This window comes from Aspergillus nomiae (assembly GCF_001204775.2).
Source record: "Aspergillus nomiae NRRL 13137 chromosome Unknown contig00281, whole genome shotgun sequence".
In the NCBI taxonomy this organism is placed as follows: domain Eukaryota; kingdom Fungi; phylum Ascomycota; class Eurotiomycetes; order Eurotiales; family Aspergillaceae; genus Aspergillus; species Aspergillus nomiae.
Genome location: NW_015378336.1, coordinates 2,823 through 30,219, shown reverse-complemented (window position 1 = coordinate 30,219; position 27,397 = coordinate 2,823). Strand labels below are relative to the sequence as shown.

General features: G+C 47.8%; 9 protein-coding genes across 9 annotated transcripts; 4 read left to right on the top strand and 5 right to left on the bottom strand.

The window, feature by feature from the left end:
- Nucleotides 1–648: 648 nt before the first annotated feature.
- Nucleotides 649–4,380, top strand: ANOM_008269 (putative ankyrin repeat-containing protein; the record flags this gene model as incomplete). The annotated part of the gene is made up of 7 exons (XM_015553525.1): nucleotides 649–2,962; nucleotides 3,021–3,079; nucleotides 3,140–3,230; nucleotides 3,292–3,392; nucleotides 3,439–3,736; nucleotides 3,803–4,212; nucleotides 4,291–4,380. Coding segments are annotated over 7 exons (3,363 nt in total), but the record flags the coding sequence as incomplete, so codon positions are not given.
- Nucleotides 4,381–4,953: 573 nt separating this feature from the next.
- On the top strand, nucleotides 4,954–5,852 carry pyrG (orotidine-5'-phosphate decarboxylase pyrG; the record flags this gene model as incomplete). Its single annotated transcript, XM_015553524.1, has 2 exons — nucleotides 4,954–5,110; nucleotides 5,176–5,852. 2 exons carry the CDS (start codon nucleotides 4,954–4,956, stop codon nucleotides 5,850–5,852), a joined length of 834 nt encoding a protein of 277 aa, XP_015404188.1.
- A 513-nt stretch (nucleotides 5,853–6,365) lies between these two features.
- Nucleotides 6,366–7,490, bottom strand: ANOM_008267 (uncharacterized protein; the record flags this gene model as incomplete). Its single annotated transcript, XM_015553523.1, has 3 exons — nucleotides 6,366–7,147; nucleotides 7,214–7,406; nucleotides 7,461–7,490. 3 exons carry the CDS (start codon nucleotides 7,488–7,490, stop codon nucleotides 6,366–6,368), a joined length of 1,005 nt encoding a protein of 334 aa, XP_015404180.1.
- A 1,363-nt stretch (nucleotides 7,491–8,853) lies between these two features.
- ANOM_008266 (allantoate permease family MFS transporter) lies at nucleotides 8,854–10,802 on the top strand (the record flags this gene model as incomplete). The annotated part of the gene is made up of 8 exons (XM_015553522.1): nucleotides 8,854–9,094; nucleotides 9,147–9,242; nucleotides 9,310–9,454; nucleotides 9,508–9,568; nucleotides 9,624–10,043; nucleotides 10,101–10,449; nucleotides 10,509–10,689; nucleotides 10,751–10,802. 8 exons carry the CDS (start codon nucleotides 8,854–8,856, stop codon nucleotides 10,800–10,802), a joined length of 1,545 nt encoding a protein of 514 aa, XP_015404187.1.
- Nucleotides 10,803–17,766: 6,964 nt separating this feature from the next.
- ANOM_008265 (uncharacterized protein) lies at nucleotides 17,767–18,954 on the top strand (the record flags this gene model as incomplete). The annotated part of the gene is made up of 1 exon (XM_015553521.1): nucleotides 17,767–18,954. The coding sequence occupies one exon, from the start codon at nucleotides 17,767–17,769 to the stop codon at nucleotides 18,952–18,954; it is 1,188 nt and encodes a 395-aa protein (XP_015404181.1).
- Nucleotides 18,955–19,388: 434 nt separating this feature from the next.
- Nucleotides 19,389–20,320, bottom strand: ANOM_008264 (snoRNA-binding rRNA-processing protein IMP3; the record flags this gene model as incomplete). The annotated part of the gene is made up of 4 exons (XM_015553520.1): nucleotides 19,389–19,562; nucleotides 19,646–19,901; nucleotides 19,975–20,079; nucleotides 20,289–20,320. The coding sequence occupies 4 exons, from the start codon at nucleotides 20,318–20,320 to the stop codon at nucleotides 19,389–19,391; spliced, it is 567 nt and encodes a 188-aa protein (XP_015404182.1).
- A 486-nt stretch (nucleotides 20,321–20,806) lies between these two features.
- ANOM_008263 (phosphotransferase family protein) lies at nucleotides 20,807–22,227 on the bottom strand (the record flags this gene model as incomplete). The annotated part of the gene is made up of 2 exons (XM_015553519.1): nucleotides 20,807–21,572; nucleotides 21,632–22,227. 2 exons carry the CDS (start codon nucleotides 22,225–22,227, stop codon nucleotides 20,807–20,809), a joined length of 1,362 nt encoding a protein of 453 aa, XP_015404177.1.
- Nucleotides 22,228–22,730: 503 nt separating this feature from the next.
- ANOM_008262 (putative DnaJ domain protein) lies at nucleotides 22,731–24,034 on the bottom strand (the record flags this gene model as incomplete). The annotated part of the gene is made up of 2 exons (XM_015553518.1): nucleotides 22,731–23,814; nucleotides 23,868–24,034. 2 exons carry the CDS (start codon nucleotides 24,032–24,034, stop codon nucleotides 22,731–22,733), a joined length of 1,251 nt encoding a protein of 416 aa, XP_015404178.1.
- Nucleotides 24,035–24,762: 728 nt separating this feature from the next.
- Nucleotides 24,763–27,016, bottom strand: ANOM_008261 (uncharacterized protein; the record flags this gene model as incomplete). Its single annotated transcript, XM_015553517.1, has 2 exons — nucleotides 24,763–26,570; nucleotides 26,623–27,016. The coding sequence occupies 2 exons, from the start codon at nucleotides 27,014–27,016 to the stop codon at nucleotides 24,763–24,765; spliced, it is 2,202 nt and encodes a 733-aa protein (XP_015404179.1).
- Between the last annotated feature and the right edge of the window lie 381 nt (nucleotides 27,017–27,397).

Genomic DNA, 27,397 nt, shown 5'->3' with positions numbered 1-27,397 from the left:
TTGGACAATTTTGTACTTGTTCACCCTTTTGTAAAATAGGTATCGCAATTTGCCATTGTATATCCATACGTTGATAATCTGTCGACGTTATATTCATCGCAACTCTGAAAATAATCCTTGCGATATATAATCTAGTTCTCTTATGGATTCCTGACTCTACCAAATTGTCTAGTTCATGTTACATCTTTAACCTTAGTGGCATTTGGCATATCCTAGTTTCATCTAAATCACCTAGTATTCTTCCTATGCCCCTGTCATCTGAGCCACCGCGGAGTTAAATGTCTTAGGGCTTGCTAAGAGAGCCTCGAGGTAGCTCTCAAGAAATTCAGCAGTAAATTTGATTGTCAACCATCCGCTACTTCCCAAGTATTGGATCCAGTTAGCGCTGTGGTTCCGATCTAAACATGACAGGAATTCGCAGGAGATCAAGTTATCCAATCCGGCAAAGGACAGGGGTACCCCAGTCGATTTCTTAATATATAAACGCCACCGCCGCTACTAAAGCAATCCACTTCCTGAGCTACTTTACTCCTTTCTTTAAAGCTCTTGCGGCCCACAGTAACGCATGTGATTTTATTGAGTTACCGAGATGGTGATGGTTCACATGTAATTTCATTTTCGTTAACTGCATCTCCATATTGCCTAGTGGTCTACTGTACCCCAAGTGATAATGCGATTCGGGCTAAATTACCATCAATACCAGGTGCCGGAGTGGGCGCCACATTATGTGCCTTATCCCTTACTGAAAAGGCAATTAAAGACGGCTATCAGAACAGTCTACTCTACAGAAACGCAACCGGATTTCACAGGTCCGTTACTATCATCTGTACCCTAGGAACATTGTTAACATTCGTTGAAGACATATATAGCTGTCTTAAGTGTAGCATCCATTCCTTCAGCCAGTTTCATCGCGAGAACTATGACCTCCTGACGCAAAGGGGTGACGAGCTTCTCCAAAGATCGGTACCTACGGCAGACGCCTTGATATCAATAGGAGACTCAAGCTGCTACGAGCTAGAAAACATCCTCAAAGCAGTGCTAGAGCTTCGTAAGGATTCAGAAAAGTTGCAATGGTTTTATCGGGTCAACAAAGAAGCAGTCCGGAGGGTGTATGCCAAGCTCGAGGAGCTTCGCAGCTCGACCGGACAGACTCATGGAGCCCATAAAGTGGAGTGGATTAAGTTGGAGGCTGATCAGGATGCATCATGGCTGAAACATACTGAAATCCTGAACAAACTGATGGAAAGCTTCATCCGAATCCGCTTTGATATGAAGCTCCATTCAAACACCAAATCCTGTTTGGACGATGGCTCCAGCCATCCCTCTCCTTCCAGTGACCCTATCAGAGCTTTGAATCGCGCTGTGGTAGATGATGATGGCCCAGAATTATCCAAGTTGCTGGAAGAGACGTACACATGTAACACCACAACGAGACCGTGCTTCCAGGAAATCCTCCGTGATTTAACAGGGCGCTCAGTGGTCTGTCGTTCTAAGCGGGCTGCTACCTTTCTACTCTCAGAAGCATTTCCCCGATATCACATTACGCTAGACCACAGGATATTGAACGAAATGATTGTAATTTTTGGTCGGCAACAAACTTTTGAAGAACACACTGCATCGAGGGTGTGTTCTCAGTGCAGTTCTAAATACTATTGTGGTAAGCCAGAGAGTAACTTGTTCTCCTTGGCCGTTGAACAAATCGCGCTCAGCGGAAAGGGCATCTTATTGGAAAAAGATGCTTTTGGGCGTCTTCCACTCCATTACGCTTCAATGTATGGTTTGCCAGGTATCTGTGAATTAATATTGGATTTGTCTCGAAAGTCGGGTCAGGAGTATCCCGCACGCCTCATCATGTCGTTGGACTCTCAACAATATACGCCACTGCACTACGCAGTGATCAACAACCATGCACTGGTCACAAAAGCTTTTTTGAAAGCCCTCGAACAAATGCAGCAAACACATGGCGAAGCAAAGAACTACGATTTGATCAATATTCTAAATGATCTTCTTGTCATTGCAGTCAAATATCAATATGATGACATAGTCCTCCTGTTTGCCAAGTTTCCCCTATATTCTCATGGAAAAGCTAGCCATGGAGAGACAGCTCTTTATGTTGCAGCTCGCAGTGGAAATGAAGGATATGTGGACATACTACTTGAGCATGGTAGGTGCCGAGATCTTGATATCCCAGAGACTGTTCATGGCTGGACTCCTTTATTCATTGCATGCGTGGAGGGTCAACACGCCGTGGCCAAACTTCTCTTGAATGCGACAGCAAAACAGGATATTCATGATTATTCCGGTTGGACTGCTAAAGAGCATGCCGCAGTAAGAGGCCATCTCACTTTAGCTGGGATGCTCACTTCATTGGGTACTGAGGACCCTCTCGGCGGACCTGCTAGCATACTTAAACAGCCAATTTTTCAAAACACTATGTCACTTAGGACTGATTGTCACCACCTGATCATTAATTTGGGTGTCCTACAAAGCGGGAAACAGGTAAAGGCTGTTGAACTCAGGGATCGCTCTCCGAAGGAGCTCATCTTTATGAATGCTGGTTTCTTGATGGAAATTTCAATCTCAGAGAGGCAAAGCATAAGCCAGCTTGTAGAATTGCCTTTACTGACTGATATGACCAACGAACCTTTTGTTTTTCCAGTTACAGATCCAGACAGAGCCTGGATATCCTTCAAGTTACTCCACGCTAACTCTACACTTCCAAAGGAACGTAGCCTTGTGGGGGGTGGTACGGCTTTGATAGGAAACCCCAGCGATCATTTTGGGGAAAACCGTGAAAGCCTTATCAGAGAACGTACCGTTCCTATACTTGAGAAAGATACACTTGATGTTCTGGGGAAGGTCACTTTTACTTTCGTCCTCTCTAAACCAATATCCCACCGTGCGGGTCCTTTGGTCAGCCCTCCCGTCACTGAAGAAGGGGTACAGCTAGTTGGTCATAGAGGTATGTACTATGTTAATACTTCATCCTCCTCTATAATGGACTAGTAACGTGTAGTCAGGCCTTGGACAAAACACAGCCAGCCGCAGCTATCTCCAGATAGGAGAAAATACTATAGAAGTACGTACCACTTTTAGAACCATTGAAACCAAACCCTTACATACCTGACATGGGATCTAGTCATTTCTTTCGGCCTCAAAGCAAGGCGCCACATTTGTTGAGGTAAGAATGATTTGGCTAAAATGTGAAGCGAACGAGACTAACAACTATGGTAGTTTGGTAATACAACATCTCACAAATCGTACCTTGCGTGTGTACTGAAGTCTACTCAGATGTGCAATTAACAAGAGATCTCGTGCCTGTCATATACCATGACTTTTCTCTGAGCGAGTCAGGAACCGATATCCCTATTCATGACTTAAGTCTTGATCAGGTCAGTGTCCCTGGGCTTAATTCAAACTGATTCTCATCTTTCAAAGTTCATGCACGCAAGCAATATCCAGTCGCCACGAGGAGTTCCAGTATCTGTACTTGGAGAAGCGAATGCACAACCTATTTCCACCCAGAATATCTCGGCTAAGCGACGATCTCGATCATTAACTAAAGGCCACGAGAGCGGAACTAGGGAAATTCGCGATAGAATGAAGTATACAGTAGACTTTGTCAACAAGGGATTCAAGCCTAATACCAGAGGTGACTTTATCCAAGATTCTTTTACGACACTGGGGGAACTGCTTGAAGAACTGCCTGAGTCAATTGGCTTCAATATCGAGATAAGTATGTTAAATGCTGCCACTGATGGCTCTCGACTCGTGAGACAGGGCTAATAGCGTCTCAACGAAGAGTACCCTAGGCTTCATGAAGCGATAGATGCAGGTGTAGCACCCGTGGCTATTGAAATCAACACCTTCATCGACAAAGCGCTTGAGAAACTCTTTTCTTACGGCAACAAAAAACGGACCATTATACTATCCTCATTTACCCCCGAGATATGCATGTTATTGGCCATCAAACAACGGATGTACCCTGTAATGTTCATCACTAATGCCGGCAAGCCTCCAGTTACGGATCGAGAAATGAGGGCCTCCAGCATACAGTCCGCTGTTCGATTTGCCAAGAGGTGGAACTTATCTGGTCTTGTCTTTGCGTCCGAGGCGCTGGTAATGTGTCCTAGGCTTATCAGATATGTTCAACGATCAGGATTAATCTGTGGAACCTATGGATCTCAGAACAATACACCAGAAAATGCCAATGTAAGTGTATCCATACTAATTTTCAGTGCTTTCAAGTTGCGATATGAAAATTGCTTAATAGCTGATGCAACATTCCAGGCCCAAGCCGCTGCCGGTATTGACATTATTATGGCTGATAGAGTTGGGCTTATTGCTAAGTCCCTAGAAGGATATAAAAAGCAACCATAAAAAGCCAGGCATGGCCACCAATCTCCCACGAAGAATCAACTGTCTTGTTATAGATGAGTGGCACGTCATATAGATGCGAATATCGCAGAGAGCTGCTATATGATAGATGATGAGGTTTCGGGTAGTTTAAAATGTAGCAGATTCCTAGTTAGGCCAGTTTATGATGGTATTTTGAATTAGTATGGGAATCTACGACTATATCTTGCCTTGAGTGATCCCCGCGCGGACGGTTACTATACATACCCTAAGGATAGGCCCTAATCTTATCTGCATGTGACTGCGTTGATGTGTTTGGCCCAGATGAGGCATGTGGCTCACCCCACAGGCGGAGGAATGTGTGGCTAGTGCATGGCTCCCCTCCATATGGAGTAGATCCATTTTAATTTTTCGCGGTGATTATTGTACAGCTTGTATTCACCGTTCATTCCACAATTTGAGTTAGTCATTAGAAGCCCTGATTATTTCATCTACTCACTGAAAATTTGAAGTACTAATCTACTGAATACGCCAGTTCCCCAAAGTGCTCATTTATACAGTAGCTGCAGAACCCCGCGCTACCCCTCCATCGCCAGCATGTCTTCCAAGTCGCAATTGACCTACAGCGCACGCGCTAGCACACATCCCAATGCCCTCGTCAAGAAGCTCTTCGAGGTTGCCGAGGCCAAGAAAAGCAATGTCACCGTTTCGGCCGACGTGACCACCACCAAAGAGCTGCTGGATTTGGCTGACCGTATGCGCACCGGGGATGCCACTTACATATGATCTAGTAATGGTTAATGGTGGAATGTATAACAGGACTCGGCCCGTACATTGCCGTGATCAAGACTCACATCGATATCCTTTCCGATTTCAGCGAAGAAACCACCACCGGTCTGAAGGCCCTTGCGGAGAAGCACAACTTCCTCATCTTCGAAGATCGCAAGTTCATCGACATCGGCAACACAGTCCAGAAGCAGTACCATGGTGGCACTCTGCGCATCTCTGAGTGGGCCCACATCATCAACTGCAGTGTTCTGCCCGGTGAGGGTATCGTCGAGGCTCTGGCCCAGACTGCGTCCGCCGAGGACTTCCCCTACGGTTCCGAGCGGGGCCTTTTGATCCTTGCGGAGATGACCTCCAAGGGATCTTTGGCTACCGGCCAATACACTACTTCTTCTGTTGACTACGCCCGGAAGTATAAGAAGTTTGTCATGGGATTCGTCTCGACGCGTCACCTGGGCGAGGTTCAGTCTGAAGTTAGCTCGCCTTCGGAGGATGAGGATTTCGTCGTCTTCACGACCGGTGTCAACCTCTCCTCGAAGGGAGACAAGCTGGGACAACAGTACCAGACTCCTGAGTCGGCTGTTGGACGCGGTGCCGACTTTATCATTGCTGGCCGAGGAATTTATGCTGCCCCTGATCCCGTGGAGGCGGCGCAGCGGTACCAGAAGGAGGGATGGGATGCATACCTGAAGCGTGTTGGTGCGCAATAAGAAGGGTGCAGCTGATGTGCTCCTTATATAGCAATATGTCACCAGTATGATGCGAATAATAAATTCAGCACTCGAAATAACCACCATGTATCTAGGACAGACTGATGCTAAGAGATACCCTCTCCCTATGAATAAGACGCCTACCTCGATATATGGACAAATCCAAAGTCAGAGTCAGGAAGGGTCATTTTATAAAGTCACAATCTTCCAACATCGACAAGAGTTTGTACCGGTGTCTAAAGGTTATTCTACGTAATCATTTTCTGAACCAACACTTACGGTATATGTTGTAGTCAGCTTAAACAAGGACTAAGTAGTGGATCCGCTCTGGTCGAATATTTTGTAGTCTCCCAAAGTTCCTAGGCTGGTTCGAAGGCAATAGGCACAGACTCGATTTACCTTGGAGGTGCTACTGAAGAGTAGTTTATTTTTTTAGAGCGGGGTATCACTAATGTACAGTCGGCCACTATCGTACAAACAATCACAATTACATAGAAGCTTTCCCATCACCTCCTAGTCCAACATGACACGCTTTTCCATCGAGTCAGAGCTTAGCCACCATTTGGTGCTTTCATAGAGACCAAAGTACAATCCTGATCCGACAGCTGCCATGAATGTGTTTACAGCGCACCCTCGGAATAGGCCCCTTGGGCCATCGGTTCGTATAATCTCCCGTACGGCATTGATCATTCTTTTCTTCTGCGGCGCGGTTGTGTCTGCAGCATCGAGCATGATTCGTGTTCGGACCATATCCATGGGTGCTGTCAGGACGCTGGCTACACTGCCTGACACTGCAGCACTTATCGCGGCTGTCGAAGCGGCCTCTCCAATTGTCAAATGGACCTGTTTCTTTCCATAGTCTCTTAGTCTTCCTGACCCCTCCTCTCGAACTCCGAATCTATATTCAGAAATGCGACACCGAAGAGCCTCGTACAGCGGCATCTGAATCGCCGACACTGGCAAGCTATGCGCTACAAGAGCAGGGTATCCGTTCCAAAGCTGTCTAGGGTTGATAAACTTCTTGAAAGCCAGTTGTGTTGCTTTCTGGGCTACCCCACCTGTTTCCCCCCCAGCTACATGTGATGATGCATCTGGTTGTTGTGACTGGATCATCTGTGCGTTGTGTTTCAATGCATCAGCCGGAGCAAAGACTGCACAAGCAGCAAGATCGGCAACTGAGGCTGCGCAAAAATCGGAAAAGACCTGAGCTGAGCTAGACTCATGCGTTCCAAGCTTTCGATGTATGAGTTGGAGTCCTGACTGTGCGTACTCGTATGTGATGAAGAATGCACCAGCTTTGACCCGTTAGTTTTCGCTCATTGGATAGAGTTTGGGTAGGGATGATGTAGAGTAGCACGAACCTGTGGGAAACGAGGCAGCGGTTACGCTCGCGATGCCTTGGTAAAGGCCGCGGAATATCCCAGGGTGTCTCCATATGCTGGTTCCGGTGTTGGTTCTCAGGAACTGTGAATATTCGCGAGACTGGATGCGGGTTTTGATCGTATCCAAGGGGTGGATGAATAGATCTAGTGAAAGGGATGCGGCTGTGCTTGCCTAGTTCCCCAAGTTATTATTGCTGTCTGTCTAAGCGGGTAGAAATTTATTTACCAGTAGTATACTGAGTGGCTCGGCGGACATATTGGCTGCCGTGAGGATGTTCACCCGTTGATTTTATTTGTTCCTGTGTTGGCAGGCATTACCATATGTGGCTTTGGAGGCTCTTGCACTCTAAGACAGGGCACAGTCAATTGCCATAGTAGACTATAGCAACGTCGGGGAAATGAGAATCGAATCAATCGATGCCAGGCAGCGAAGCTTTTTTCAGTAGTATGGATAAAGCTCCGGGCTCCGCGGGAACCGTCCCGAGGACTTTTCCAACAATATCCTCCCCGAACATCTTTTAGTTTCAGTCTTTGCTGACAGATTGAAAATGTTGGGTTTCTTTAATAGAGGTATATATACATCCGATGTAAACAGTATAAGCGTCAACCCTGTCGGTTTGTTAGCGGTGTTCGCAAGTACTCATAGCACTGGTCTCGGTGGTCTATTATCGATAAGCTGCTAAACGGGGAAAGGCATAACTCGGGAAAGGTCCACTATCATCACGTTAGTAAGTGGAGATCAGGATGATAAGGAGATACTGATATGGCGATATGAATATCCTACTAGTGGTCTAGCTGATAAGCTTAAAACGTTGCAGGTAGTACAATTAAATTTCGGGGAGAAAAGAAGAAACCACAATAGTTCTTAGTTAACTAGGCTCTCTAGTAAATATGACTAGTTAGTTATTATGCCAGGTTCGGAATCTCCCAATGTTTGCCGGCTTTCAAATGGAACGCCGACGGACTTGGCCTCGTGGACAAAGTACGAGGTAGTATTGACGATTTCCTCAACCCTAATCTCTGTAACGTTTTCTCCTCCTCTTGGCAGATGCAGATCGACAAGCCAGTGAGACTGGAAAGAGTAAGCTCTCTTGGTAGCCCTGGAGCGGAATTGTCCGCCAGATAAGTGAGGGGACACATTGGGGTGGTTGTTGTCTTATCATCCCACCCATTCAACGAGTCTTTCTCGTGATTCAATAGAGATAGTCGGCTATTTTACCCAATGGATCAACCATTGCCTCGCCTATCCTTTTGCTTTTTGCCTTCTCCTCTTTTGCCCCTCATCTCTGATGCTCCAACGTTCGGAATTCCCGCGGAACCGAAACCGCTGTGCTTGCGTGGGATTGGCCATGGACAATTAACTTGCCGTCATTGTGGCTGCACTAGGATGGGGTAGTTCGGCCTACCCCAGATAATCGGTGGCTTATCTGGGTGCCGATGAAGTTTAATCTGCCAGGTCAGATAACAATCGTTTCATTCTCTGGTGCTACGACCCCCCGTGGATGAGGAGGTGCGCGTACATATATATGTAAGGCATGTCACCATTCCTTGAAATGCCCTCTGTTGTCTCGTCCTACCTCTTATACCTTCCCCCACCAAAGTATTAGCCAGAAAAAAAAATGGCAGAAGAGAAGACTTCCCCACCCACCATTGTCGACGTGGAGAAAGACGTCAAGGGGCACGTCGATCCAAAGCTTAAAGAACATGCTCAGGATGCAGACGAGGCATTGAAAGCCTTTCAGGAACTCCATGGCGAAGCCGTCGAGCTCGATGCCGCAACAAACAAGCGACTTTTACGAACCATTGACTGGCATATGATGCCGATCATGTGTTGTGTATATGGAATGAACTATTTGGACAGTACGTGGTTCTTCGACTCTAACCTCGACATTTCTTACTTAACCCTGCACAGAAACGACCCTATCCTACGCCAGTGTCATGGGGCTCAAGCCAGATCTGAACCTGAAAGGCGACGAATATCAATGGCTGGGTAGCTTATTTTATTTCGGTTCGTTAAACAATGGCCCCATAGTGGAAACATACGAAGAGGTAGACTGACACGGCTTGAAATGTAGGATATCTGGCGTGGGAATACCCCACCAACCGATTGCTTCAGCGCCTCCCCTTGGGTAAATACTCTGCGGCTTGCATCATCATTTGGGGATCGATTCTTTGTTGTTTCGCTGCTGTTAGCAACTATCCCGGGGCCGTTGCGATTCGGTGAGACCACACCCTGCCACAATCATCAACAACGGCTGACAACCCCTGTTTAGTTTCTTCCTTGGTGTCTTCGAAGCCTCTGTTACACCAGGCTTTGCTCTTTTGACCTCGCAGGTGCGTTTCAGGCCCCTCCAAACAACAACAACAATTTCTGACATCTCTCGCATAGTGGTACACCAAGAGTGAACAAGGCAGCCGTGTCAACATCTGGTTCAGCTTCAATGGCTGGGGCCAGATTCTAGGTGGCTTTGTGGCGTACGGTATCGCAGTTGGCACAGAAAGGCATGGCTCAGCCATCGCGCCTTGGAAAATTGTCTTCCTTTGCACGGGTCTATTAACCGTTGCGCTTGGTGTTATTTTCTTCTGGGTAGTCCCGGATAGTCAACTGAACGCCCGCTGGCTAAAACAAGAGGATCGTGTTCTCGCCGTCGCTCGCGTCAGAGAAAACCAGCAGGGTATCGGAAACAAGCACTTCAAGCTCTACCAGGTCAAGGAGGCACTCCTAGACCCCATGACTTGGGCTTTTTTCTTCTATGCGCTCATCGCCGATATCCCAAATGGTGGTATTACAAACTTCTTCAACCAGCTGGTGAGTGACCCCTTCCATTCTGGACTGAGACTCTATGACTAATTAAATTACCGCCAGATTACCAGCTTTGGTTACACTCCCCAACAGAGTCTCCTATATGGTACTCCCGGCGGTGCGGTTGAGGTTATCGCTCTAATTCTCAACGGCTACGCCGGCCAATACACGGGCCAGCGACTCCTTTGCAGCACCGGTGGCCTATTTACTGCCATAGTGGGCATGGCCCTCATCGTTGGTCTTCCCCTATCAAACAACGTCGGACGTCTGATCGGTTACTACATGACCCAAGCAAGCCCGACCCCATTCGTGGCCTTGCTCTCGATGGTCTCCTCCAACGTCGCCGGCTATACGAAGAAGACCACCGTCGCTGCACTATATTTAATCGGCTACTGTGCCGGAAATATCATTGGTATGTCCGTATCGTTCGGACCTAAATACGAGCAGAGATTAACTGCAACTTCTGCATAGGTCCCCAAGTCTTCCGCCCCAAAGATGCCCCTCGCTATGTTCCCGCCGAGATTACGATCATTGTCTGCTGGGGCGTCTGTTTGTTTATTTTGGCCTTCATCTGGTGGTGGTATAACAAACAAAATGCCAAGAAGGCCCAGATCAGGGAGAGCCCAGAATATGTCCGACTGGAGAATCAAGAGTGAGTGTCGTCCCTATCTTGTCTTTATCATCAAGTATAGGTCGCTAATAACGGGGTCTAGATGGTTGGATCTGACTGACTGGGAGAATCATGAGCTTGTTTATTCGTTGTAGATCATGATTTTGTTCTGCAAATACTATGACCCTTCATCAGCGACCAGTGTACAACATTGAATATTACTTCATTCATATGACCTGACCGTAAGGGCTCGCAGTATCTCAACTGTCTTCTATAATAGAAAAAAAAAAGAAAAAAAAAAAAAAAACCTGCTGGGAGGTCCACTTGGCATCTCCACATACGTATACCCGACAAACACTCAATTAAATAATGTAGTTGTCCGTTAGTGTCCTTGGTCCCTGAATGCAAAGCAATATCTCTCAGTGGATTCAGGATTCATAGGGACATGAACGTATTGCCCACTACTCTCTTACTATGGGGTGATACCAAACCTGCACCGTGACCTAATTTGCCTCCCAACGCAACAGCTCAGATACCCACCAGCGCTAACGTTGGGTTCCTTGCTGTCTCGATCCACTTCACTTTGGTAGTGTTTTCGCAATTTCCCAAGGACGTGCACCAATTCAATCGGGATATCATTGACGAACGTCACGGTGCAGGTTGCAACCAAATAATGGTGCCACTTGCTGGGAGGTACCTGTGCGTTCCGTCGTAAAGACTCATCATGCATATAATATGGGAGCCGAAACGCTGGTCCTTCCTTGGATGATGGCACCTATGGCAGATATGCTGGGTGGAAATGTCTTTTGCATTTGGTAGTTTGTTCCCTCCAGCTCGCCGATAAGTCTTCTCGGTTAGGGCTAGCCGAGCGCGAACAAGACATATGCGCCTCTAGGCGACGCGATATGGTCGTGGGGAAATTTAGTAGGGAGATCTATTACCATCAGCATCATTTCAAACGACCGGGTTTAAGGGGGTTTACTGGCTCGATTAGGGCTCCCGTAGTGGCATCGCTGGGGCAAATATCGCACAGCTAGAGTTCCAGAATCGGTCATTTTTGCCAAATGTTTAACGGATTCCTTGTATTCCGTTCTATGACCTTTAAATACGGCAAAACTATCAAGAGTGCGAGGGAGAGGCTGGTCAAGCCCAATAGTGAAACTGTAGGGCGCAGCGCAAGGTGAGAAAAGCCCGCAGCGTTATAGTTTCCTGCCTATTGTAAGCCTGGGTGCCACAGAAACATATACTCCAGCAGGTGCATATCGTAGTCTTGGATATTTGAATTACGAGGGTTCATTTTCTCGGCAGTCATGTACATCCTTGATGTGCTTCTACCTCAGCGGGGAATACTAGGTATGTCACCGGCCTACACTACCACTTGTTGAATAGAGCTGGGATATAGTAAGGAATAGGGCCAACCATAATACTTATTCAATCAGGACAATTTAGTATATACACTGAGCAGATCCATCCCCTTTCCACTTCGTTTAACCGTGCAGGCTTCAAATACAGCATTCGCCGGAATTGCTCTCCCTTGTCCTCTCAGCTCGTCGTCTGCTTCACACGAAACAATCCCAGTCCCATACACAGGAATTCAAGGCATCGAAAGAGATATGTATATGGCGGTGGTTATCCCCCAAGAAAGTGTGAAGTGGCAAGAGAAAAAGGCAATGTCACTCTGTCTATCTTTGTCAATAACATTAGCCGGGCTGATCCTCAAGACAAAGTATCGAAGAGGCTTGCTTGCCTGTTGATAAAGGCGAGATGCTCCCATCTTCCGCTGTCCACATATCCTGTCAGTCTTTGTTTCTGAGAGGGGAGGAAATCCTACACGAAAGATCTGTTTTCGAGCCGGTTTCACCGCTAAGTCAGTATATTAGTCAAACAAAATCGGACAAGGCATCACTCACTCGAATTTGAAGATAGAAAAGACTCGTTATCAGACAGCACACAACTGCCTGATAACCCAGGCCCATCCCAACCACCCAACCAAGGGCCCGTCTATGAAGACATATTCGGTTTGGAGTACCCTGTTAATTTGTTTTGTATCAGTGTGTTTTTTTTCGGTAAGTATTTGATGTGAGTAGATATTTTTCTGTTCTTGTTTCTGTTCTGTTTTTTCTTAGCTGCTGTTTGCTCTGCTCTTCCCCACCCTACCACTACCCGGTGCTCTAGAAGAAAAAATTGGTTAATAGAAGTACGGTTGTATGTATGTACAGACAAAGGGGGAAATAAAGTTGAGAAGAAGAGAAGAAGAGAAGGCAAGAATATATCAAAAGATGAGCAAAGAGGCAACCGAGAGAACCAAATATAGAGATAGAAGATCGAAGCAAAGAACAAGCAAATAGAAAGAAGGAAACAAGAAGATGTGCGTTGGGCAGCCCGGTCTAGATGGGTATGTCGAAGAAGGAGTGTTACGAAGAAAGGAAGAAAGAGAGGGAACCTTGGCGGGGGGAGGAAGTATTTATGCCCCAGGCCGCCTGGCCACTACTTCCTTAGCGAGACATGAGAAAGCATTGTTGGTACCTGATTGGGAAGGCGATTGCATTCACTGCATACACCTGCCTGGTTGCCTGGTTAGGCCGTCATTGAAATCCCAATTCACTCATTGTACGAACGTCATGTTGCGCGAATCCTGCTTTTTCGGCCGAGGAAGCAGTAATTCACTTACCCAAAGGTGTTTGCGATTGGTAAGAAGCTATGTCAAGACTAGTGAATGAAAAACTGTCTTTGAAAGACCGACGGATGGACTATAACCTTTGTTTGAGGTCGATCCAAAGGGCTGATTTGATTATCTGCTTTAGCAAGGTTGCTGATCTCTAGGGCATACGACCGCCATGGAGTTTCTTCCAAACGAGATCAAGTGGCACATCTGTCACTTTGTGTGTGATTCCTTGGGTCACTTTAATGATTGTGGCAATTTACTAAACATATCTAGGTTAAAGCTGACCCTTTAGGTACCCTGACCAACCTTAACCTGACAAGTCGAAGCTGGTACGATGCGACGGCTCCTATACTCTATGAAACCCTCAGAATTAGATTTCGAGATAGTGCGAGTCTTCAGCAAGTCGCCTTAGAGCTGAAGGAGGGTGGGCGTGGGCGACTCTTTCTGAGGCATGCTCGACGGTTAGATATAGTTTGCTTTTGGGACTATACCGACAAGCCATGGCTTGTCCCAAATTCAAAATATCAGAGTATGGAGTCTGTTCACTACGGCCTTCCAGCTTCGGGGAACACTTTTCTCGAATACCGCTTGAAAGAGTGCCTAGATCCAAGGCTCTGGTCTCGTTTTCCCGGGCCCAGTTATTATGTGGAGGAGGAGTGGCAACCACTTGGCTCGCTGATAGCTCATCTAGAGCGCCTCAGCGAGCTAAATTATGTGGTTAAGAACATGTACCCCCTGTCACTTCACCAAGTCTTACGCCAGTATCATCCAATGTGCCGGCTGAACATCTGGACTTTCCAAGGCTTAAGCCGGGATTCGTCTACTCTACTACAAACACAATTCCCTTGCGCTTTCAAGAATCTTGACGACCTTCGTTCATCGGGGCTTCATACTGTTGCTGTGGACTATTTTATGGACGAAAAAGGGAGGTCTTGGGTTCATTCTGATAAAATACTGCTGATCTTATGCATGGTTCGGACTCTTAAACATCTTCACATACGCGGGAGGGGTTTCAGCTCTGTGGCTTTGCTGAGACTGGCGGGGAAATACAATACTACTGCTGTGAAACCCATTACAGTCGCATGCTTGAATTCACTCTCTTTCACGTCACCGGCTCGTTATGGAGCTTGGGAGAAGACGCTGCTGAAACTGGCCAGTGCTGTCGATCTTTCTCGGCTTCGGTCGCTGGATATAGCGGTTCACTCGGATTCAACATTGTTAAGGCAAGCGGCCTCAATCTTGACAGGTCTGGAAAGACTGTTCTTGACAATGGATCTATGGAATGTGCGTGCGGTAATCTTATCTACAGATGACCAGGGTATGATAGCCGCAGTCCAGGCTTTCAATCCGCTAAAATATTTATGGTTACGAGGTTTGCGAAGAAGAGAGTCTCTTCATCGTATTCTTATGCAGCATGGCCGCTCGCTGAAAGGCCTCACGATCGAACCATGGGATATGAACCATAAAGACTCTAGGCTGTATACTCGATACCTATATCCGCTCTTTTACAGTCAAGATATCACTGAACTGTCAAGGAGTTGCCCGAATTTACAAGAGCTTCGCCTTCCAATCAAGCGCAACGGAGGCCGCCCGCCGGAGTGCGACATATACAAGGCGATGGGTCAATTCCCACAGCTTCATACCCTGGTCATAAATCTAGGTTGCTATCACTGGTCAGACTCCTTCAGCAGCGGGAATGGCTGGACTGCCCTTCTAAGAGAGACGTTGATCAATGCTGCAACTGATGAAACCCTTGCTAGAGGGATCTGGGGTCTTATCGTCTCAAAACAATCTACTCAGAGACTAAGGCGTTTATGTATTGTACCCTTTGGCGCAGGTGTCTATGAAGAGGCGGAGAGAGATGCCATCTGGGAAGTCAGCCGATCGTTTCTCGTCACTCCCAATGGATGTACGGGTGAACCCCCGGATGTCAGGGAAATTGAAACAGAGTCGAGGGACCTGCTGGAACTGCTGAGGAGGTACGAAAAAAGATTGAGGGGAATTACAGGTCTAGCCGCATAGGGTTATGAAAAATGCAGCCTCTGGGAGGGATGGATGGGAACCAGAGAGTGAAGAGCTCCCTTCTGCAAGTGGACCTCATTGTTCGCAATCCTAGCTAGCTAGCTATTTGGTCATCTTACTGCTGAATATTACTCCTTTTCCCCATGGATACAAGTCGCTGTTTTCAATCAACTTGATAATCTTTTTTATGTTTAAGTTGTTGACCGGCCCAAGACGTCGTCGCCGTAGTTCATGATCTGCGAAAGAATACAGCATGCATGTTTCACTCAGCCCTTGATCTACCAGAATGGATTGGAACAGTTTATGCACATGCACATCAGACGATACGAAAGCCGCGGTACTATGAGGAGGGGGATTCCCACGCGATTTTCTACTAGGATGGATGGATACACTCAGGAGACGTGATCCATAAGGTGGTGCGTGTCTGAAGAACAGCATAGGGACTAGAAATCGGAGGCGAATATGCAATATTTCATTAGCAGATAGGTCAGAAATTCCAAAAGAGTATCAGCCAGTCAGTCGTCGAGTCCTCGTGGTGCTGTATTTTGCGCATAAACAGTTCCCTCACATGGTATGTACTGTATCACTGTTCAAATCAGTCCCCTTCACATGGTGCGGAATGTATCGCCGTTCAAATCAGTAAGGGAGGTCAGTCCGTATTTGGGTGCACATGAAACGACATGGAGACGAGCACCGATGTCGATGAACGTGCACTGTGGGAGAGAAGCACTTCTGGTATTTGCAAATGCGCGAAATGTTCGTGAGTGGCCGAAATGGGTGCATTCCCGCTTTTCGGGCGGTTACCGAGCACAGAGTCGACCTAGTCTGGGCGCTAAATACGTTGAGAAACAAGAGGCTTCGTAGAATCCTCAGACAGAGAGATGCACCACTAGTCGGGATGTCACTCGATCTGGAATGAACCAACGGTGGTGGGGGTGTGCTCATGACATCACCTGATATCTGCCATTGTTCAAACTCTGTGTGCAAAGACTCAAGTACGGAGCCCAGTTAGTCAAACATGCCCTTGGAAAAACGAGCTCATGTCCAGCAGATTAGACTGTCGTGGGTTACCGCCTTCCCAGGCGAAAGACTGGCGGTGAGAATGAACGACCAATGAGAAGGATCATGATGGGGGAGTGCGCCATTCAAGTGGGGCGCGGAAGCGGACATTGGTTGCAGCGGGGGCACATGGTGGGGGAGATCATCCACGGAATGACCCATGTCTCGTTCTCCTTCCCAGGCAAATGACTGGTCGCTCGCTTACTATACTGACTATAGACTGTAGTCTAAATTTACAAGCTGGGGGTCTCGATCCCGCTTTTTCTTTTCTTTTTCTTCCTGTGTGGACTATTTACCTCGAATATATAGTAATAAATACCCCTTGCCGTCAATAATCGATCACGATAGTCCGTGTGGTTCAGAGAAGTTACATCAGATGGGTGCCTATCATTCCGATGGAGATCATTTGGAGTTAGGAGAAATAATAGTCATACGAAAAGAGCGTAGCCTGTGGCCAGGGGGGCGAATGACTGGTCTGGCGCGGAGTCGTCAAGGAGTCAACCTGCAGGTCCAGACTCGACCTGCAGGGGAATCCAATCTGCCTGGATGCCTGAGGGCCCCACAGTGTTATTCTTTCTTAATTCGAATTGTTTTTGACGCCCTCCGTATCGAGTTGACAAGAGGGAAGGAGCGCCGATTGCAAGTTGACTAGGGGACTAGGCTATGAGACTAGTCACTAGGATCAATTTGTTTGCCCTAGTCCATCGTCTCCTCTCCATCCTCTCTTCTTTTTACCTTTCTGGTCCTTCGTGTTCTTCCCGAAGGGAAAGGGTAAAGTGCCCGATTCTCTCCACCGATCGTCTGTGGTGTATCTCTCGTTTTTCATTTTTTCGCCCAAAAGAGTGGAAGTTCCCCGTCGGTGAAGAACTAGTTCGCCTATTCTCCCTTCGAACTCACTCTCCTTATATTTGATGGAGTGATTATTAGTATTCTTACTATTCTTATTATCATTATTATAAGTCGGCTCCGGCATCCTGCGAACCACTATCAACTGTTTCCGGTCTACACACTCTCCCTCCCCCTCTTAACCCCTCCTCCCTCCTTCTTGTTTGCTTGGCCCTCGTTTATTCTCTATGTTTTCTCTCTCTCGAGTTTGATGGGCTGGAGTCCCCGTCAGGATGTTTCATTGTACCGGTATGTAGACATGTTGGCGATGTACTCCGGGCGATAAAAGGCCTTGGGTGGAGCCCGCATGAAGTATATAGTACTGACTTCTTCAGAACCACTGTTCCTATTGTCATGTATTGATGGTCAGAGACTGAGTCTCATGGTCGGTTGATCCACCCGATCTTTTGCGCCTCACTGGATATTCCTGTTTTTTTTTTTTCGACAATCCCGACCACTGGTTACTCGGCAGCTGATTGTCGCCAACCATGAACGCCATCACATGCCATCGCCAATCGCATGCCCACGGCGGCTATCCTTACAGCCTGCCGCACGACCATCACCATAATAATAGCAACAATAGCCGCCCTCTCCACATAGTCCAAACCATTATGCCAACTGCTCTGGGTCCAGGCGCCGGGGAAACTCCATCGTGCCTGGCTGGATCCCAGCTACCTCCATCCCTTGAGATTTCTTCTCCTAACCTGAATGCCTTGCCCGATACAAAAGCCACCTTGGAACTCACTGAAATCACTGTGGACACATGCACCTCCCCAGTCACTCCTGATATCGCCGACGATATGGGGTTGAGCATGGAAGGATCTTCGATCACAAATCCAAGCGTCACACCAGAACTATCTCCCGTTGGCGACAACCCTCGCATTTCAAAGCGGAAACGAACTTCATCACCACCGTCGCCCTCGTCGACAAGTCCCGGAGACTATCGTCGTTCATCATCTCGAAGCACCCGTCGCTCTGCACAGACGGCTCGCCATAGCTCTTTACACTCTCATCGCCACGCACCTCTCACGCCATCGGTTCCTAGCAAAGATCTAGAGACCAAGCGGGAAGATCTTCTGGCCCTGCACCGGGAATCCTGCCGTTTATTTCAAGACAGTGGACGAACGATCCCGACTCAGCATAGAAGAACGTCACTTCCCCTAACCACCCACGACAGTCCGCCACACACGCTCCGCACATCGTCAGAGACCGGTTCACCCCCGGTGTCCCCAGTCTTCCCGACCCAAATTTCTACGGTGAGCGAGGACCTGACGGATCAAGACTATCATAAGGGGCCCTTGCTCCACACTTCACCCATAACCAACACCATCCATGACGAAAGTTATATCCCTTCGATCCAGGCCTCGGTCACTGTCATTGACTGGACGTCCCCGTCCACGCGGAGGCGCGAATACAAAAAGATCGACCGTGCCAGTAGTGGGGTAAGGGGCTTCTGGCGCCGGGTTGCCCCCAAGTGGTGCCAGTTCGGACATGACCGCACGCCGTTCTTTGAAGAAAAAGACGGCAAAGGAAACTACGAGGGTAGTGTCCGACGGTTTCGAATGGACCTCCCCGACGAGCCTGTCCCGGAACGTAAAATGAATGCCATTCGGGCACTGAAGCTGAAACAAAAGTTGGTGACGACTAAAATGAGCAGTCGTCGACAAAGCGAATAACCGAGTCATGATGCCACGCTGGTTCTTTACCGTTCTCATTTCGACAATGACAGCCACTGGCTGTGTAACATTCTTTAGAAAAAGAAAAGCCTGGAGCTTTCCAAAGTTCCGAGTTGTGACGCTCTCACAGAGTGAGGTGTGTTGAACACGTGTCACAGATTTCTCGTGAGACTTGAGACTGTCGTTGATTATTCCCTTGCATGGGCGGGAGATTTGAAATTTTGATACCCAACAAGCCATAGACTGGACCGAATTCATATCTATTTGCATCAAAATTAATCAGATTGCCTTGATATAAGAAAATGAGAGATACTTTTTTTTTCCAATATCGCCACCTTGTAACGCCATGCAGATCATATAGATAATATAAATCATAGTGAAGGGTATCGACCAGAAGCACACACCCACTTTGTCTCACAATCCACTCCCATCCATCACAGCATATCGAAATCGTCCAACTTGTCGCGATACTGCATGATGTTCCTCTTGATCTTGCTGTTATCCACCCAAGTGACGAAATCTTCCATGTTCCTCGTCACCAGATAAGCGGGATCAGTCACGACCTCACTTCCAACACGCACATGTCCCTGCTCAATGAAAGTAACAGCCTGAAACAGATTAGCCCTGGCACACAAATACAAATCGCCCCAACCAGAGCCACAAACCCAGAAGAAAGAAGGGGGAAACAAACCGTCTTAACATTCTCCACCATCCCACTCCGCGCCATAATAACCGCCAACCGACGTCTACAGAACGCAGAAACCGTCACCTCACGCTCAACCCTCGACAGCCCAGCCCCTTGTTCCCGGCTCTGTTTCAGAATCCCCATGCGCCACAGCTTATCCAGGACTTCGCTTTCGACCTTCTTCCGAGTCGGATCGCTATCCGGATCGAGCTGCGAGAGCTTATGCGCTAGTTGACGGAGGGAGCCGCAGAGGGCATTGTATCTTTGAGTATTATGTTAGGTTTCTATATCCATATGAAACTTATACGAGGCTAGATAGGTGATGGGGAACATACTTCTTATAGTCGAGGTCATTCTGGAGGTAATACCGCTGACGGACTTCGTGTTCGCGATGGCCGCCATCGGATTTGTAGTTGTAGAAGTCGACCTTCCGGAGGAGTCTGTTTTAACGAATTTGTTAATTTCTATTTCATAGTAAACCTTCATTTCGATTCTCGTAGAAATAAACGCAGAAGAAAAATGACATCCCAGTCGAGCTTGTTGATCAACTTGAAGATAGGGTTCTGTGTATCTTCCAAGCTGGATCCGGGATATACATGTGCGCCCTGGGGTTTGTGAAATCGGGGAAGCTGCACGCAGATCGACTTACTTCTTTTCGTGATACTTTAGCTGACGGACCATTTTGACGGTGTTCTTTCTTTTTTTTCCCCTCTGTATTTGGGGTTTCTTGTTGCGGTGGTTGTATTGGTTGATTGCGGAAAAAATTGGATGGCGGTGTGCGATTCTGCTGGTTTTGGGGGGCGTACCGCTTTTTGGGTTTTTCTGCCTGAGGAATGAAGTATGGTATGGATTGTACTATGCCTAACTAGGTAGGTGTATGATATATGGATCATGATCATGGATGGATGCATATGAAACCATGATATATCTTGTTTTTCGGTGGTAATAGCTTGACGGTGGTGTGGTCTACTCATTTCTTTACTTACTAGTATAGCGCTGGCAATTATCCTAGGGTTTGTAGCAATGAATGTGCTTATGGACTACGGGGTGGGATAGACCTCATGAAAGAAACGGTATCCATGTCTATGGTAGGTGCCAATTATATTGTATTACTTCGTGATAAAAGGATGTCAAATCCGAGCTTCAAGTATCTTCTATGATGCTCACTCAGTCTTTTCTCGGCCAGTGCGCATGAAACATGATAAAAGTCGAAGTCCTCAAGTCCACTCTCCATAGTCTTTGTTTCTTCCTCTTGACAACCTTTGCCGTTACTAGACGCATCTGCCGAGTCGACACACCCTCCTGGGCAAGGCTAACCACTGTATTGAAGACTTTCTGCACGACATCCACCGTACCATACGGATCATTCGCAGCGTTTAGTAGATTCCTGAGGATGAGAGATCTTGTAGTTAGGTTAGCACACTCCGGATCATCATCATACAACAAATGAGACTGAATGAATCCAGTATATACAGATCTATAGAATCTCAGCGTATCGGGCGAATCCTCCCAAAGACCCAGAGGCTCAGCACGCCGCTCAATCTCTTCGGTCCAGCAATATATCGCCGGATCCCAGTCTCGTATCAACCAGCTCGGGAAACGTTCGTTCCCTACACTTCGTGGGACAACCCCCACCCCGTCCCAGTCTATGATGGCCTGCAACGCCCCGTCTCGGGAAACCAGCACGTTCTGAACATCAAGATCAGGATGGGCCAGAACGAACGCGCCCAGTTCATCACTTGGCTCCGGAATCCAGTCGATGAACAATCGGAGAAGTCCAAGCACACCCCTTTCGAGGCCGTGTCTGGCTCTGTTTGACAGTCCAGCAGCGCTGTGTAGTAGTCTTTTGCTTTGGAGAAGGGCCCCATCTCCAAGTAGACTGTCGATTGGTCGGGATCGCCAGCTCTTAACCGTTCCCGCATCGTTGCGGTATCTATTAGTCGTAAGGGACCGATGCCTGATAGAAATCCCTGGTCATCGAAAGCTATTGACCCCCCTGTGCAGGAGGAGAATCTGCCCAGCTGAGCCATAGCAGCCGCGAGGTCACGCAAGCATCGAGTCCGTCGTGCCTGTACAATCTCTTTGGGCGAAGCGTTATCGAACCAGACTTTGTACAGTGAGACTCCCTCAACATGGTCAATCAGAATGAATGGACAATGGAGCTCATTGTCGCATGTGTCGCTAAAGGCATGAACATCTGGGACTGGGATGGTAGTTTCACGACGCAGGAAGCGCATCGTCAGTGCTTCTGAGCGTATGGCTCTAGCATCGGAGGCTCTGAATCTTTCCCGGGTCCCATTTGCAGGGACTTTGAGTAGCCAGAGAGTTCCGTCGTGGAATCTCACCGGAAAGAGCACATGGTAGGAGCCGAAGATTGGCGGCTTTATTTCAATTGCCCTGGAACTTTGTGGGTTGCTGTGTTGCGTGCTTTGTCGGATTGTGGTGGCGTATTTGGCGAGACGATCCAGTCGTATACATTTTATAACCTCTGTGAATAAGTCATGTTCGTCGGGTCCTGGGGAGTCTGAAGAGCTGTATCCGAGCACATCTTCCTCTTCATGTTGCTCTATAGGAGAGCTTGGTGTCATGGGTGGATAAGTACCTTGTATTTCCTACCAGTAATTCGAAACGCGATTGGCGATTCCAAAAGAGAATGTATGCAAACCTTTTCTTTTAGGGAAAAAGAAAATTAAATAATGTTCAGAATATACCCAGGCCTGGCCGTTTATGTGTACTACTAGTAGACACATGAAGAATGGCAAATTGATCCACAACTCACGTGTAACTCGGCCAAGGACGCATTTATCTGTACCCTAATCAATTATCCGGCATAGGTTTCCATTTCTCAGGAACTCACAGATACACTCCGCTGTACGATCATCAACGATTGATTTTTTTTTTTTTTTTCTTTTTTTTCCTTGCATATGCGACACAATCTGCAAGAGATCGCCAATCTTCAGCTGGTGCAGCGTTTCGCTGCTTTAATCATTGCAGATCGATGTCTAATCTAATGGAGTATGAAGTAATATACAAAGCCACGGACTCATGTTGATCATCCAAACAGCTTGATGCAGTGCATTTAATTAATATATCATAACTCATCCTTCACTGATGGCTCGGGCCGACCAATGTCCTTGTCCAGGCTGACCCCGTTCTTTTTGCGCCACTTCTCCCACAGCGCAAAGAACTCCTTTTCCATTCCGCTCTCCATCTGGTCAGGAAGGATCACACTGTACTCCACATACAGGTTGCCCGGTTCCTCATCTTGGTCGTGGCTTTCATGGAGATGACCGTCCGAGTAAAATGGCATGCCCTCACCCTTAACAGTTTCCACAGACAAGGGCTGCACGACTTCACCGCGTTTGCGTCCAAGCCGGACGACATGACCATCCAAATGAGTGATATTGCGGGTCCACTCGCCCATCCATGCCTCCCGCAGTGATAGCGCTTCCCTCCAGAATAAGTCCTTACCCTTCCTTCGGAAGAAGGTACCGTCTGTCTGCCACTGGTAATCGCTGGCCTCGGGTTCCCGCTCATCCAAAATCAGCACGAGGTCGCCAGCAATATAGTCGGGACTCTCGTCGGCCTCATTTTCGAATACAATCCGTGACCCCTTCCCCATTCCAGGTTCGACAGTGAACGCTGTTTCCACCTCTCTGCGAACGACCCGATGTCCATGACATACGTGACAGGGCTTCTTGATCATCTTCCCTTGCCCACCACACTTATCACAGGTCATCTGCACTTGCTGAAACATTCCGGGTGCCAGCATATGCTTCTGAATGACCCTTCCATGTCCCGCGCACCGATCACAGGTGATAACCTCACGATCTGCCGACCCCGTACCCTCGCACGCATCGCAGATCTGCTGTTTCTCTAACATAATCGTGACCTCCCTGCCATTATAGAAATCGCGCAGCGGCAACCCAATCTTATACTCCATGTCTGGTCCCCTCCGGTGCCCCGGCGCATGGCCGAAGTGTCCACCGCCGCCGAAGAATCGCGAAAACAAGTCGAAGGGATCGTGCGCCTGTCGTCCCGCATTGCCTCCCTGTCGATGTTGTTCCACTCCTTCGTGTCCATACTGATCGTAGATCTTGCGCGTAGAGGATGTAGAAAGCACGTCATATGCCTCTGCGATTTCGACAAATTTCTCGCGTGCGTTCTCGTCGCCTCTGCATAACGGCCGTTAGAGTGCTAGTACTTCCGAGGTAAGTTATAGACGTACGGGTTCTTATCAGGATGGTATTTCTTGCTCAATGTTCGATATGCCCGTTTAATATCCCTTTCAGAGGCAGACTTGTCTAAACCTAGAGTCTTGTAATAGTCTTCTGCCGCCAGCACCAGCTGCACCAAGCATAGTGCAATGGCGAGGAAAAGGCAAGTTAGGCGCATTGTGGATAGCATCTTCTACGAGCTGCGTTCGCGCAGCTCGTGTGCGTCTGGTAATAATTAGTTGGCGGCGTTATCGTTGCAATGGGGGTGCACGAGTCTTGTCGATGTGCGGGTATCTCCAAGTAGATAAGAGGCGAGAGAAAGAAAAGTGGTTATTTCGCTAATTTCTTGCTTTTTGAACTATGGAAGCACAGTCAAACACTCCATAAAGTACACGTAGATTTTGCCTTGAGATCAACAAAGACCTCATAAAGCGTGTGGTGGAATTGGATCTTTGTTGCTGTCCTGAACTAAATAGATGTCCATCCACTGTCAACCAAATAAACCATAACTTTGTCGATTAGGTGGCCGCAACACGGCGAATGGTTCAACCGGGCCGGATCACGTGTGGTTATACAATTGTCATCTTTTTTATTGGAAGCAGCAGCTAGGCAGCACTATACAGCAAATTTGTTCATTTGGTGATGTCTGCTACGTAATAAAATTGTGCAGTTCATTAAGGGCCGTAATATGTAGACAGCTGAGGCATGCATGGCAGTAAATGAGCGGCTGCTGTCAATGGCGATCATTACACATATATCGCATATAGGAAGTAACAGGACGACCCAGCGTATACATAGACTTTGTAAAGCAGAAAACTCGCTAGGGAATGTTTGAAATAAGTGTGAGATATGTCAGTGGATGGAAAGAAACCCCGAGCAAAAAGTAAAAAGCGATGCATCCGTCAATCATGAGCTACGTGTCGGAACGTTAAATATGTCGTTTCGCCATGTTCTTCTCAGACCATAGCTCTCATCGCCTTCTTCAATGGCCTCTTGAGCTCTCAGGGCCTCCTCATGCCAAACTTTCGTAAGACTTCCAGGGGCATAGACTCCCTTAAAGACACCTTTTCCAGGTGCATCAAAGCCGATACGAGTCTCAACGTCTGAGACTGGTTGCAATCGTGCCAGCACCGCCCGCACAAAGGTCGCCAGATCTTGGGGATTGGCAATACGTGCAGCTCGCAAACGCTCCCGTGCAAACACGAGTTCTCGGTTCAGTGCAAAAGCGGCGGCAACGATTCGTTCTGCGATCTTCTTCTCCAAGACTCGACGAAGCATATGCTTCAGGAAGGGCTTAGTCAACCATAGAAGGTACTTCCACTTGCTGCGATGCACCTTGTAATCGAGCTTGTGAATTACCACCCGCACGCCGCGAAGTGTAAAGATCTGTTCCAGGCGCTCCCGACCCACTTCTATATCCAAGGAGATATCAATGCCCCGCTTATCCAGGTAAAAACTGGCAATACCCTCATCATGGAAACGAAACAGGCCTGAGTGGGTGCGGAGCCAATATCCAAATTCTGAAGCACTGACATTGAGTCCCATGACTGTGACAGTAAACGTGGTCTTGAGGTCGGCCGTGGTTCTCTTTGAATGCCTCTTTAAGACGTCGATGTCATTCCGTGTGGTGATATGCAGACGATATGGGAGAAATGATGAATAGTTAACAGTGTGGCCTGGTTCCAGGATGAAGTTCTCCAATAAAAGGTCAAGCTCAGGCGCCATCACCTCCAGACGGGGAATTGGAATATGTTGTATGGTTCGAAGAAGAACAGGATAAAAGACCTCAAGGATGTCTGAGGGCAACTCGCTTTTTCTTTCATAGTAGCCGTCCCATGCATCTTTGTATAGCTTGTTGGTAGCATCTAGCAGTTTGGTCACTGCGGCATCTTCAGGGGCTGTACGCAAAGCTCGTTTTGCCTGTTCTAGAAAAGCATCTACGTCCTGCCGCAAATTGGACTCGGTGCCGACTTTCTTGGATTTCTCCTCTAGTTCACTGAGTTTTTCCGAAGCAGAGTCATAGAAACTGGGATCGGTCAGCATCTGCTGCACCGAAGACCCTAACTCTCCCATCAGCCTTTCAAATTCTGGGTCTCTATGAGCATGCTGCAGCACTTTCTGGAATCTTTGTTCTAGGGCCTTCCATTGCTCGGCATCGCCCAGCGACTGAACCAAAGTCCAGAACTGTTGCATCGCTTGCTTTAGATCTTCATTCACCTCGACCTCCTCTTCAGTCGTTGTGATTATATCTGAGGCCGCATTGGCGTAGGTTTTCGCGTAACGCTGCACCAGTGTAGCAAGGGTGGCTACCGAGTCCGAATAGTCCGATCGCTCTCGCAGTTTCAGGACGGCTTGCTTCAACCGGTAGATCAACGTATCCTTTTCCTGTCCCCTGAGATGTTCTTTGGCACTCTTGATTGCCTCCTGTCCAGTGCGGGCTGCTCCATTGCCGGCCGCCTCCACGACTTGAGCTACCTCCTGGCGTAGTTCCTCGCTTGATGGGGCCTGACCCTCATCTGCACCTGCGCCCTGCACCGCGTCAACCTCTTCTTGTGATGGTTTGATCTGTTCCCCAACTTGTTTCGAAGTATCTGACAGGAAATATGCCGTGTCAGAGAAAATCTGGCGGCCAACGGTGGTTAAGTCATCAACAAAGAGACGAAAGTCGGCATTGGTCAGAAGAAGGCTTCCCACAGTGCGAAGACTATCATACGCTATTCCAACATCAGTCTACTACATTTACATCAAGTATACGTGTGATTTTACCGGCTTTGGTATCTTGTCTAGCCTTCACATGAGAGGCATGCTGTGCGACCTGGCCACGATCAAGAGATGCCCTAGATCGGGACAGATGCCACAAGAATTCCTGAAGCTTATCATCACTATTTTTGTCGCGCAATAGTTCGATGAAGACTTGTATCCAGATACGACAGTCTCGGATAAGCTGGCGACCGACAGAGCCGATATCCTGGGTACGAGGATTCAGGATATCGGAGGCCAACAAGGTACGGAGATTAATAATGACCTGGTCGGTAGATGGCAAGTAACCCTCCGAGAGGGCACGCAGCATCTGAAACGAGTGCAATTTTTGATGCAACCGCCGCTGGAGGGTCGTGTCCTCCTCATAGCGAGGAAGGAGGGGTTCGGTCTCTTGCGACATGGTAGATAGGCAGCCGTCGACCACGGTGGTATCTCTCTCTTGATTGACCGAAGGACTATCAAGTCCCAGTATGTACACCGTAGACTACCCGAATTGTTCCGCGAGAGGATCAATGACTCAATTAACTCAACCTTCCCCGGAAGGAGCTGAGGTCAAGGAAGGGATGGGTTGCATGATAGGGTGAGATGAGCTCCTCCCTACGTGGTTGCCGCGCTTAACAGCTTCACTCTTGCGTCACTGTTCCCCCGCCGCTTTAGCCAATCAGGTGATCTGCCTTCGATATGTATGTACTACTTATCAATCGGTATGATCTCATAGCGAGAGAAATCAAGTATTGGTGCTTCTAAACTGCCTATAGTTTATTAACAATTGGTTTATTCT